At 56.5% G+C, this 12,811-nt stretch overlaps 1 protein-coding gene across 2 annotated transcripts in view; it reads left to right on the top strand.

Annotated features, from left to right (window-relative positions):
• LRFN5 (leucine rich repeat and fibronectin type III domain containing 5) overlaps window positions 1-10,735 on the top strand; it is a 73,638-nt gene extending 62,903 nt beyond the window's left edge. For both annotated transcript variants that reach the window (XM_067463171.1, XM_067463172.1), the window contains exon 3: window positions 9,247-10,735. In XM_067463171.1, coding sequence (XP_067319272.1) covers window positions 9,247-10,306 — 1,060 coding nt within the window. In that variant the 3' untranslated portion in view covers window positions 10,307-10,735. The remainder of the gene's footprint in view (window positions 1-9,246) is intronic.
• The last annotated feature ends 2,076 nt before the right edge of the window (window positions 10,736-12,811 follow it).

Here is a 12,811-nt window from a genome sequence, read left to right as displayed (position 1 = left end):
GTAGGTGCATTTAAGGAAGACCTCCATTCTCTCCAATGGTCCTCTCAAGGAATGGCCCACTCCGCCCCCATTTTGCCTCCCTTCAAATGTTGGATGTCTTCAGGTATGAAGAGTGGAGGTCTCTTGGGTTTGGGACCCCAAGGTGGGAGCGGGGGCAGTTGGGTGGAAGAAGTGGCATCAAACAAGGCTTAGATCTTCATGGATATCTCTGTGTACAATGGTAGTGAGGAGCGTGTCGGTGGAGAGGCTGTTGGGGTGGGCCAGGGTAGGCATGGGACTGCCCTTCTGTGATGTTGGCCACCATCTCTGGGCTTATGAGCAGGTGTTGGTCCAGGGCTGACTGATTGGCAGGGCAAGGAGGACAGTGAGCAAGATGCCCTCTTCTGCTCCGGGGCCCAGTGGGAGCCCTCTTAGTGCCAGATTGGCAGAGTGCCCGGGGTGAGTAGGTGCATTTAAGGGAGACCTCCATTCTCTCCAATGGTCCTCTCAAGGAATGGCCCATCCCACCCCCATTTTGCCTCCCTTCAAATGTTGGATGTCTTCAGGTATGAAGAGTGGAGGTCTCTTGGGTTTGGTACACCGAGGTGGGAGCGGGGGCAGTTGGGTGGAAGAAGTGGCATCAAACAAGGCTTAGATCTTCATGGATATCTCTGTGTACAATGGTAGTGAGGAGCGTGTCGGTGGAGAGGCCGTTGGGGTGGGCCAGGGCATGCATGGGACCTCTCTTCAGTGATGCTGGCCACCATCTCTGGGCTTTGGAGCAGGTGGTGGCCCAGGGCTGACTCTGATTGGCAGGGCAAGGAGGACAGTGAGCAAGATCCCAGTGGGAGCCCTCTTAGTGCCAGATTGGCAGAGTGCCCGGGGTGAGTAGGTGCATTTAAGGAAGACCTCCATTCTCTCCAATGGTCCTCTCAAGGAATGGCCCACTCCGCCCCCATTTTGCCTCCCTTCAAATGTTGGATGTCTTCAGGTATGAAGAGTGGAGGTCTCTTGGGTTTGGGACCCCAAGGTGGGAGCGGGGGCAGTTGGGTGGAAGAAGTGGCATCAAACAAGGCTTAGATCTTCATGGATATCTCTGTGTACAATGGTAGTGAGGAGCGTGTCGGTGGAGAGGCTGTTGGGGTGGGCCAGGGTAGGCATGGGACTGCCCTTCTGTGATGTTGGCCACCATCTCTGGGCTTATGAGCAGGTGTTGGTCCAGGGCTGACTGATTGGCAGGGCAAGGAGGACAGTGAGCAAGATGCCCTCTTCTGCTCCGGGGCCCAGTGGGAGCCCTCTTAGTGCCAGATTGGCAGAGTGCCCGGGGTGAGTAGGTGCATTTAAGGGAGACCTCCATTCTCTCCAATGGTCCTCTCAAGGAATGGCCCATCCCACCCCCATTTTGCCTCCCTTCAAATGTTGGATGTCTTCAGGTATGAAGAGTGGAGGTCTCTTGGGTTTGGTACACCGAGGTGGGAGCGGGGGCAGTTGGGTGGAAGAAGTGGCATCAAACAAGGCTTAGATCTTCATGGATATCTCTGTGTACAATGGTAGTGAGGAGCGTGTCGGTGGAGAGGCTGTTGGGGTGGGCCAGGGTAGGCATGGGACTGCCCTTCTGTGATGTTGGCCACCATCTCTGGGCTTATGAGCAGGTGTTGGTCCAGGGCTGACTGATTGGCAGGGCAAGGAGGACAGTGAGCAAGATGCCCTCTTCTGCTCCGGGGCCCAGTGGGAGCCCTCTTAGTGCCAGATTGGCAGAGTGCCCGGGGTGAGTAGGTGCATTTAAGGGAGACCTCCATTCTCTCCAATGGTCCTCTCAAGGAATGGCCCATCCCACCCCCATTTTGCCTCCCTTCAAATGTTGGATGTCTTCAGGTATGAAGAGTGGAGGTCTCTTGGGTTTGGTACACCGAGGTGGGAGCGGGGGCAGTTGGGTGGAAGAAGTGGCATCAAACAAGGCTTAGATCTTCATGGATATCTCTGTGTACAATGGTAGTGAGGAGCGTGTCGGTGGAGAGGCCGTTGGGGTGGGCCAGGGCATGCATGGGACCTCTCTTCAGTGATGCTGGCCACCATCTCTGGGCTTTGGAGCAGGTGGTGGCCCAGGGCTGACTCTGATTGGCAGGGCAAGGAGGACAGTGAGCAAGATCCCAGTGGGAGCCCTCTTAGTGCCAGATTGGCAGAGTGCCCGGGGTGAGTAGGTGCATTTAAGGAAGACCTCCATTCTCTCCAATGGTCCTCTCAAGGAATGGCCCACTCCGCCCCCATTTTGCCTCCCTTCAAATGTTGGATGTCTTCAGGTATGAAGAGTGGAGGTCTCTTGGGTTTGGGACCCCAAGGTGGGAGCGGGGGCAGTTGGGTGGAAGAAGTGGCATCAAACAAGGCTTAGATCTTCATGGATATCTCTGTGTACAATGGTAGTGAGGAGCGTGTCGGTGGAGAGGCTGTTGGGGTGGGCCAGGGTAGGCATGGGACTGCCCTTCTGTGATGTTGGCCACCATCTCTGGGCTTATGAGCAGGTGTTGGTCCAGGGCTGACTGATTGGCAGGGCAAGGAGGACAGTGAGCAAGATGCCCTCTTCTGCTCCGGGGCCCAGTGGGAGCCCTCTTAGTGCCAGATTGGCAGAGTGCCCGGGGTGAGTAGGTGCATTTAAGGGAGACCTCCATTCTCTCCAATGGTCCTCTCAAGGAATGGCCCATCCCACCCCCATTTTGCCTCCCTTCAAATGTTGGATGTCTTCAGGTATGAAGAGTGGAGGTCTCTTGGGTTTGGTACACCGAGGTGGGAGCGGGGGCAGTTGGGTGGAAGAAGTGGCATCAAACAAGGCTTAGATCTTCATGGATATCTCTGTGTACAATGGTAGTGAGGAGCGTGTCGGTGGAGAGGCTGTTGGGGTGGGCCAGGGTAGGCATGGGACTGCCCTTCTGTGATGTTGGCCACCATCTCTGGGCTTATGAGCAGGTGTTGGTCCAGGGCTGACTGATTGGCAGGGCAAGGAGGACAGTGAGCAAGATGCCCTCTTCTGCTCCGGGGCCCAGTGGGAGCCCTCTTAGTGCCAGATTGGCAGAGTGCCCGGGGTGAGTAGGTGCATTTAAGGGAGACCTCCATTCTCTCCAATGGTCCTCTCAAGGAATGGCCCATCCCACCCCCATTTTGCCTCCCTTCAAATGTTGGATGTCTTCAGGTATGAAGAGTGGAGGTCTCTTGGGTTTGGTACACCGAGGTGGGAGCGGGGGCAGTTGGGTGGAAGAAGTGGCATCAAACAAGGCTTAGATCTTCATGGATATCTCTGTGTACAATGGTAGTGAGGAGCGTGTCGGTGGAGAGGCCGTTGGGGTGGGCCAGGGCATGCATGGGACCTCTCTTCAGTGATGCTGGCCACCATCTCTGGGCTTTGGAGCAGGTGGTGGCCCAGGGCTGACTCTGATTGGCAGGGCAAGGAGGACAGTGAGCAAGATCCCAGTGGGAGCCCTCTTAGTGCCAGATTGGCAGAGTGCCCGGGGTGAGTAGGTGCATTTAAGGAAGACCTCCATTCTCTCCAATGGTCCTCTCAAGGAATGGCCCACTCCGCCCCCATTTTGCCTCCCTTCAAATGTTGGATGTCTTCAGGTATGAAGAGTGGAGGTCTCTTGGGTTTGGGACCCCAAGGTGGGAGCGGGGGCAGTTGGGTGGAAGAAGTGGCATCAAACAAGGCTTAGATCTTCATGGATATCTCTGTGTACAATGGTAGTGAGGAGCGTGTCGGTGGAGAGGCTGTTGGGGTGGGCCAGGGTAGGCATGGGACTGCCCTTCTGTGATGTTGGCCACCATCTCTGGGCTTATGAGCAGGTGTTGGTCCAGGGCTGACTGATTGGCAGGGCAAGGAGGACAGTGAGCAAGATGCCCTCTTCTGCTCCGGGGCCCAGTGGGAGCCCTCTTAGTGCCAGATTGGCAGAGTGCCCGGGGTGAGTAGGTGCATTTAAGGGAGACCTCCATTCTCTCCAATGGTCCTCTCAAGGAATGGCCCATCCCACCCCCATTTTGCCTCCCTTCAAATGTTGGATGTCTTCAGGTATGAAGAGTGGAGGTCTCTTGGGTTTGGTACACCGAGGTGGGAGCGGGGGCAGTTGGGTGGAAGAAGTGGCATCAAACAAGGCTTAGATCTTCATGGATATCTCTGTGTACAATGGTAGTGAGGAGCGTGTCGGTGGAGAGGCCGTTGGGGTGGGCCAGGGCATGCATGGGACCTCTCTTCAGTGATGCTGGCCACCATCTCTGGGCTTTGGAGCAGGTGGTGGCCCAGGGCTGACTCTGATTGGCAGGGCAAGGAGGACAGTGAGCAAGATCCCAGTGGGAGCCCTCTTAGTGCCAGATTGGCAGAGTGCCCGGGGTGAGTAGGTGCATTTAAGGAAGACCTCCATTCTCTCCAATGGTCCTCTCAAGGAATGGCCCACTCCGCCCCCATTTTGCCTCCCTTCAAATGTTGGATGTCTTCAGGTATGAAGAGTGGAGGTCTCTTGGGTTTGGGACCCCAAGGTGGGAGCGGGGGCAGTTGGGTGGAAGAAGTGGCATCAAACAAGGCTTAGATCTTCATGGATATCTCTGTGTACAATGGTAGTGAGGAGCGTGTCGGTGGAGAGGCTGTTGGGGTGGGCCAGGGTAGGCATGGGACTGCCCTTCTGTGATGTTGGCCACCATCTCTGGGCTTATGAGCAGGTGTTGGTCCAGGGCTGACTGATTGGCAGGGCAAGGAGGACAGTGAGCAAGATGCCCTCTTCTGCTCCGGGGCCCAGTGGGAGCCCTCTTAGTGCCAGATTGGCAGAGTGCCCGGGGTGAGTAGGTGCATTTAAGGGAGACCTCCATTCTCTCCAATGGTCCTCTCAAGGAATGGCCCATTCCACCCCCATTTTGCCTCCTTTCAAATGTTGGATGTCTTCAGGTATGAAGAGTGGAGGTCTCTTGGGTTTGGGACCCCAAGGTGGGAGCGGGGGCAGTTGGGTGGAAGAAGTGGCATCAAACAAGGCTTAGATCTTCATGGATATCTCTGTGTACAATGGTAGTGAGGAGCGTGTCGGTGGAGAGGCCGTTGGGGTGGGCCAGGGCATGCATGGGACCTCTCTTCAGTGATGCTGGCCACCATCTCTGGGCTTTGGAGCAGGTGGTGGCCCAGGGCTGACTCTGATTGGCAGGGCAAGGAGGACAGTGAGCAAGATCCCAGTGGGAGCCCTCTTGGTGCCAGATTGGCAGAGTGCCCGGGGTGAGTAGGTGCATTTAAGGGAGACCTCCATTCTCTCCAATGGTCCTCTCAAGGAATGGCCCACTCCGCCCCCATTTTGCCTCCCTTCAAATGTTGGATGTCTTCAGGTATGAAGAGTGGAGGTCTCTTGGGTTTGGTACACCGAGGTGGGAGCGGGGGCAGTTGGGTGGAAGAAGTGGCATCAAACAAGGCTTAGATCTTCATGGATATCTCTGTGTACAATGGTAGTGAGGAGCGTGTTGGTGGAGAGGCTGTTGGGGTGGGCCAGGGCATGCATGGGACCTCTCTTCAGTGATGCTGGCCACCATCTCTGGGCTTTGGAGCAGGTGGTGGCCCAGGGCTGACTCTGATTGGCAGGGCAAGGAGGACAGTGAGCAAGATCCCAGTGGGAGCCCTCTTAGTGCCAGATTGGTAGAGTGCCCGGGGTGAGTAGGTGCGTTTAAGGGAGACCCCATTCTCTCCATGGGGTTTGGTCGTCCCTCTGAAGGAGGAGTTTGGGGCTGTGGGATGTTGTCCTGGCTGAGAAGCTCTGGCTAGAAGATGCGCTTGGGCGAAGGGCGTGGAGGGTGTGACGAACAGAGGACACCACGCAGTGTGACATGTCCAGTCCTCATTTTGGGGAGGGAATGGTGTGGATTTGGCTGTCGAAGTGGTGAGGAAGATGCAGTGCGTAAGAATATCCTTGGCAGGAAGCCACGGGAAATGCTTCGGCTGCAGAGCAGAGTCCAACCAGAGACATCCTGGGAAGAAGCGGAGGAGACAGTGGCAGTTGCTGGCCATTGGTGGCTGAAAGTGCCATAGAGACCAGGCAGCGATGGCAGCACATGGTCCGGATCTTGGGTTCCTTGGTGGGGCCCACATTGTGGCAGTGTTGGGCCCACCCTTGATGACTTGAGCCCAGATTCCCAAAGGTGTTCTTGACCCCCATGGCTGGTTCCTTGAGGTGGGCTCTTGAGGTGCCTCCAAAGGCTGAAGCAAAGGGGATGGCTGGCTGGCAATGAGCCAGTTTTGTATTTTGGAGCTGGAACATGTGTGTGTGTGTGTGCCTGGGGGATGGCACAACCCTGTGACTGTGGAGCCCCTTCCTCAGAAATGTTCTCCTGGCCCCATCATTTGTTTTCTCGACATATCCCTCCAAGGTTTTGGGAGGTGGGTTTGATTTTGGTTTTTTTACTGCTGCTTCGTGCTGTCACATTTGTTCTCAGTTTCGCTCTGTGAAATGTGAACGCTTTCAGGTGTAAAGGTGTCAACACAGAAACAGGTCTGGGAAATCCATGCGTTGCAGGATGTGTTGGGGGCGGTGGGGTGTGTGTGTGTGTGTTGGGACAAAATGCAATGCCAGGAAGCTGCCCGTTCGGGGCGAGTTGGCGAGGGCGCCTGGAAGCGAGGGTCAGTTTCCGTTGGAGCCGCTGCCGTTCCTGAATTTTGATTTGTGCTTATTTTGGGATAATCCGCGCTGACCTTTAATCCGCCAAGGTAATCTGTTTAGCAGAGTCAACCCAGCTAAGAAGACATTAACACCCTCCATGTGTCGGACGATGTGTGCGCATATGTGCATGTGTGCGCGTGTGTCGGCGGGGGCGGCATGGGTGGGGCCGCGGGCCCAGAGGTCACGTCCGTCGCCCCCCCCTCCCGCCCCGCCCTCCCCATCACAAATCCCAGCCAACGTCAACCAAGGGAACGGCGGGGGCAGCGTTGTGTGGACAAAGTGTTGGATTTGCTAAGTGGATTTGCTTTGAAGCTGCTAATGAAGAGTCACACTTGATGTGATTTATCATATGTTTGTCCTCAGAATGTAATGTATGTGCAGAGGGAGGAGAGGAGCAGGCAGAACTTCACAAACAGATTAGCCAAACGCTTCAGCTCCTCCCTCCCTCAAATGGCTCAAAACTAATTAACACGTAACCTGCCTTCTCAAAGGGGAGACGGACTTCCCTTGGGTGTGTATGTGTTTGCGCCCGATTTGGAAGAAGAAGAGGATGTGTGGGAGCAAGTGGGATCGAGAAGGAGCATGGCTTGTGTGTTTGTGATGAAAAAGGGGTCAGACTCTTGGGCACCTAGGGCAGGGCTGAGCACATGTGCCCTGTGTTAGAGCCGTAGCAAACTACTGGAAGCGAGAGCAAGCTTGTGCTTGAGCTTGCTCCGAAGCCCCGCCTCCCCCCCCCCCCCCCCGAGGCTGCTCTCTCTCTTGCTAGCGTGCCTGTTTTCCCTTGCTAGGGAAGCGATGCGAGTGTACTCTCGCAGTTGGCAGAATTCAACTGTGAGCGTACGCTCGCATCCCTGCCCTCTGCAATGGAAAACAGGCACGCTAGCAAGAGAGAGAGAGAGAGAGAGAGCAGCCTCGGGGGGGAAAAAGGCGGGGCTTCGGAGCAAGCCCGAGCGCAAGCGTCCTGTAGTTTGCTGCGTCATGAGCCTATGCTCGCAACGCTGCCCTAGCAAAGGGAAATAGGCGGAGAGAGAGGCGGAGCATCGCTCGTGCTGGCTTAGTTTGCTCTCGCAAAATCCTAGTTTGCTACGGCTCTTAAGCATGAGCTGAGGGTGGGACACCGGAGAGGAAGGAACACAGGAGGCGATGGCTTGAGGAGAGGTGAAGCCTCACTGCAATTGCTGCAGGTAATCAAAGGTGAGAGAGAGAAAAGAAAGGGACCTGACTTTGGTTGAAGAGCGCCTAATGCAGACTCTCACCGAGTGTGGGTAAGGCACCTCGGTCGATGCAGAGAGAGGCCTCATGACGCTCCCTTCTCTGCCTACATTCACGGCTGCTGCCTTGCAGGGCCTGCCCTTGACTGGCCCCTCTGGCTATTTGGAGCCAGGACTGCTTCCCCATCCATGGGCATGGCAGGGCCCCATTTGCAGAGGAATGCCCAGGGATTCAAAGGCAAGGTGGCCAGTGTGTGTGTTGGGAGCATCGGACCTAATGTTCAGAAGAGATTCCATCTGAACATTAGGAAGAACTTCCTGACTGTGAGAGCCGTTCAGCAGTGGAACTCTCTGCCCTGGAGGGAGCGTGGTGGAGGCTCCTTCTTTGGAAGCTTTTAAGCAGAGGCTGGATGGCCATCTGTCAGGGGTGATTTGAATGCAATATTCCTGCTTCTTGGCAGAATGGGGTGGGACTGGGTGATGGCCTACAAGGTCTCTTCCAACTCTTTGATTCTATGACCAGGAAAACGGTCTTGGGTTGTGTTGGCCCACAGTTTATAGCACCATTGACACAAAGAGTGTTGCCTAGAAAGGGATCAAGCAGCATCCTTCAGCCTTGAAAGATCTCCGCAGTGGAGCCTCATTGGAAATAGTGTGTCTCCTTCACATTTTGTGTAGGAGAGTGCTCTGCATGCAGGAAGGAAGCCAAAGACCTGGAGTGGTCTAGGCCTCAGGAGTAGAAGAGAATAAGAAGGAAGCAGCCCCCACCCCAGGGGTCCCTCTCTCCCCAATGGTGCGAGATACTTTGAGAGTAGTTGATGCTTCTTCCCTTCCAACACAAAGGCCCTCCTCATGTTGTGTGCCTGTGGAGAAGGTCCAGCCCAAGAGTGACGCGGCTGGCACAGCCAGGGTTGTTGTTGTTCATTCGTCCAGTCCTTTCTGACTCTTCGTGACCTCATGGGCCAGCCCATGCCAGAGCTCCCTGTCGGCCGTCACCACCCCCAGCTCCTTCAAACCAGGATGTCCCCCCAAAAAACCATGACTCTGTGCCTGCCAATTGGGCCCTCCTGTTTGGCTGGGAGGCATCTCTGAGAAAGTGTCTGCAGCTCTAGGTCCTCCTTTCTTCGCCTGAATTAAGTGTGGGTTGCATGCACTGCCAATAACACTGAAGGGCAAAGCAACCCCACAGACTTGCCGTAGGTCCACACACATTTTTGGGTGGTGTCAAAGTCCTCTTTTGTGCACATGTGGGGCGATTCATTTGTAAGGGAAAGGGTGTGTGTGTATATGTGTGTGTGCAGATGGTGTGCTTTGTTGTGGCCCCAGAGGGACTCCCGTTGTCCCCAGAGCGCAAGGTCCAGTGCTGACCCCCCTCTCTCCCTTCCTTGCAGGATGATCCCCCCCACCAGCAAGACCTTCCTGGTGAACAACCTGGCTGCGGGGACCACCTACGACCTGTGCGTGCTGGCCATCTACGACGACGGCATCACCTCCCTGACGGCCACGCGGGTGGTGGGCTGCATCCAGTTCTCCACGGAGCAGGACTACGTCCGCTGCCACTTCATGCAGTCGCAGTTCCTGGGGGGCACCATGATCATCATCATCGGGGGCATCATCGTGGCCTCCGTCCTGGTCTTCATCATCATCCTCATGATCCGGTACAAGGTCTGCAACAACAACAACGGCGGGGGCCCCGGCGGGGGCGGCGGAGGCGGGCACCACAAGGCCGCCAAGGTCAGCAACGTGTACTCGCAGACCAACGGGGCCCAGGGCCAGGGGCCCTCCGGGTCCAAGCAGGCCGCCATGGCCCACGAGGAGGGGCTCCAGTGCTGCAAAGTTGTCGGCGACAGCGCGGCGGCGGTGCCGCCCTCGTCCTCGGACTCTTCCGGCCAGGACTCCTCGGGAGCCGGTGCCGCCTCCGCCGCCGCTACCTCTGCGACGTTGCCTCACACGTGGACTGCGGGCCCCTCCGGCTCCCAGAAGCTGAAGCGCAAGTCCATGCCAAAGCCCGGCGGCGAGCTGCTGGTGGCGTCGTGCGAGGGTGCCAGCTCCGCCGTTGCCGCCACTGCCTCCTCCTCCGCCGGGCTGGAGTCCCAGAACACCAACCGGAACAACTCCACGGCGCTGCAGCTGGCCGGGGCCCGGGGTCCGGACTGCGCCCGGGCGGGCCCCTCCCTGTACAGAAGAGCACAAGCCAAGCCAAGTAAGTTCCTCACCTTGCCGGCAGACCCCTCCCGGGCCAAGCGCCGGTACTCCCTGAACGGAGGGGAGGCGGTGGAGTACTGCTGCCGCGTGAGCGCCTCGCCCTCCGCGCAGCCGGGCGGATTCTGGTCCAAGCGGAGTCTCTCCATGAACGGGATGCTGCTCCTGCCCGCGGCCGGCGGCTCCGAGGCGGACAGCGGCAAAGCCACTTTCTCCAGTTCTGAGTGGATATTGGAAAGCACTGTGTGACCGGTCTGCTGCCGTGTGTGGTGATGATGGTGATGATGATGATGATGGGTTTTTCTAATTGAGTCAAGCGGAGGGAGGGGGCAGGGGGGGGGAGTGCGGAGGCCGCCCCAGCTCCGCCACCTTCCCTTTCCAAACATTGCCTGAGGACTCCCCCCCGATTGCCGGGGGCCAACCGCCCTCCCCCCCCCCGTGTCCGTGCAAGGTTGTGCACACGCCACTGAGCACCCCCACATCCTCCTCGTTTCGGTTTTCGTTTGGTTTGATCCTCCGACAAAGGCAGTCCTTCCTCAAAGAAGGAAAAAGCATGAAAACAGCACCAGTGCCTTCCCCTCCCCTCGGATGGGCATTCTGGTCCCTGGCTGGCAGGTTGTTGGGAACACACACACGCGGGGGCCGCATTGGCCCAAAGGGATTGCCCCCCCGCCCCCCCCCCCCACCCCGCTCGCAGCAAGCGGCAACAGCGGATGCATCCGTGCTGCGCAAAAAGGGGGAAGAAGAGAAGAGTATTTTTCAGAAGCGGTTGAGTGTCTTTTTCTTTCCCTTTCCCAGTGACAATGGTGTTGCCTTCGTTTTCCAGGCAGATGCTGTACAAAACCAACAACTCTGTGTTGTTATGTTGTGTAAAATAAAATTATTCCATCCATACACGCGGTTGGTGTGACGGGGGAAGGGGCCCCTTGCAATCGGCCTTGGCTCCTTTGCCCCACCTGCATTGGGGGCCATGGGGCGGGGGGGGGGGGGGCTGGTGGCACCACTGGATCTGGGACCCCCCTTGGTGCTGTGTTGTCCATGGAAGGGCCCATGGGAAGGCCACCAAAATAATCAAAGATCTGGAAGCCATGAATCCCCCCCGAGGAATGCAATAGGGAGCTAGGGATGTGTATCTTGGAGAAGGCTGAGGGGCTGAAGGACACGAGAATTGGCCTTGGCGGGGGCCCCTCTGTGGCTCCTTTGCCCCACCTGCATTGGGGGCCATGGGGTGGGGGGGGGCAGGAGGTGCTGGTGTGGAGGTGCTGGTGTGGCTGGCGGCACCCCTGGATCTGGGACCCCCCCTTGGTGCCGTGTTGTCCATGGAAGGGCCCATGCGAAGGCCACCAAAGTCATCAAAGATCTGGAAGCCATGAATCCCCCTGAGGAATGGAATTGGGAGCTAGGGAGGTTTAGCTTGGAGAAGAGAAGGCTGAGGGGCTGAAGGACACGAGAATCAGCCTTGGTGGGGCCCCCTCTGTGGCTCCTTTGCTCCACCTGCATTGGGGGCCATGGGGGGGGGGGCAGGAGCTTCTGGGGTGGCTGGCGGCACCGCTGGATCTGGGACCCCCCCCCCTTTAGTGCCGTGTTGTCCATGGAAGGGCCCATGGGAAGGCCACCAAAATCATCAAAGGTTTGGAAGCCATGAATCCATCGAAGAAAGGAATTGGGAGCTAGGGATGTTTAGTTTGGAGAAGAGAAGGCTGAGGGGCTGAAGGACACGAGAGAGAGAGCCGAAGGGAGGCCGCATTGAGGAGAAGTGGGCAAGCCTGTTTCCAAGTTCAAGACTCTTTTAAGCAGATCCTGGATGACCATCTGTCAAGAGTGCTTGGATTGTGTTGACCTAGGTTGTTGTAGGTTTTTTCGGGCTATATGTCCATGTTCTAGAGGCATTCTGTCCTGACGTTTTGCCTGCATCTATGGCAAGCATCCTCAGAGGTAGTGAGGTCTGTTGGAACAAGGAAAATGGGTTTATATATCTGTGGAAAGACCAGGGTGGGACAAAGAAATCATTCCACAAATATATAAACCCCTTTTCCTACTTCCAACAGACCTCACTACCTCTGAGGATGCTTGCCATAGATGCAGGCGAAACGTCAGGAGAAAATGCCTCTAGAACATGGCCATATAGCCCGAAAAAACCTACAACAACCCAGTGATTCCGACCATGGAAGCGTTCGACAATACATTGTGTTGACCTATTTGGCAAAGGAGGCTTCATTGTGCCTTCAGTTGCTGGGAAGGGGCTGGATGGCCATCTGTCAGGGGTGATTTGAATGCAATATTCCTGCTTCTTGGCAGAATGGGGTTGGACTGGATGGCCCATGAGGCCTCTTCCAACTTCCATGAGGTCTCTCCCAAGCTTCCTTTCTGCTTCCCTGGAGACTAGGGCACAATGGAACAATGGCTTCAAACTACAAGAGAGGAGATTCCACCTGAACGTGAGGAAGAACTTCCTGACTGTGAGAGCCGTTCAGCAGTGGAACTCTCTGCCCCAGAGGGAGTGTGGTGGAGGCTCCTTCTTTAGAGGCTTTGAAACAGAGGCTGGATGGCCATCTGTCAGGGGTGATTTGAATGCAATATTCCTGCTTCTTGGCAGAATGGGGTTGGACTGGATGATGGCCTAGGAGGTCTCTTCCAACTCTTTGATTCTAGGATTCTATGAAGGAGACCGCTGTGTGTGCTGGGCAGGGGGACAAACCCAGAGGGGATTTGGCTGTTTTATGGGATTTGTAGACCTTTTACAGGTGAAGACCC

Source organism: Anolis sagrei, chromosome 1 (assembly GCF_037176765.1).
Source record: "Anolis sagrei isolate rAnoSag1 chromosome 1, rAnoSag1.mat, whole genome shotgun sequence".
NCBI classification, from domain to species: domain Eukaryota; kingdom Metazoa; phylum Chordata; class Lepidosauria; order Squamata; family Dactyloidae; genus Anolis; species Anolis sagrei.
This window is presented reverse-complemented; position numbering and strand designations above follow the sequence as displayed.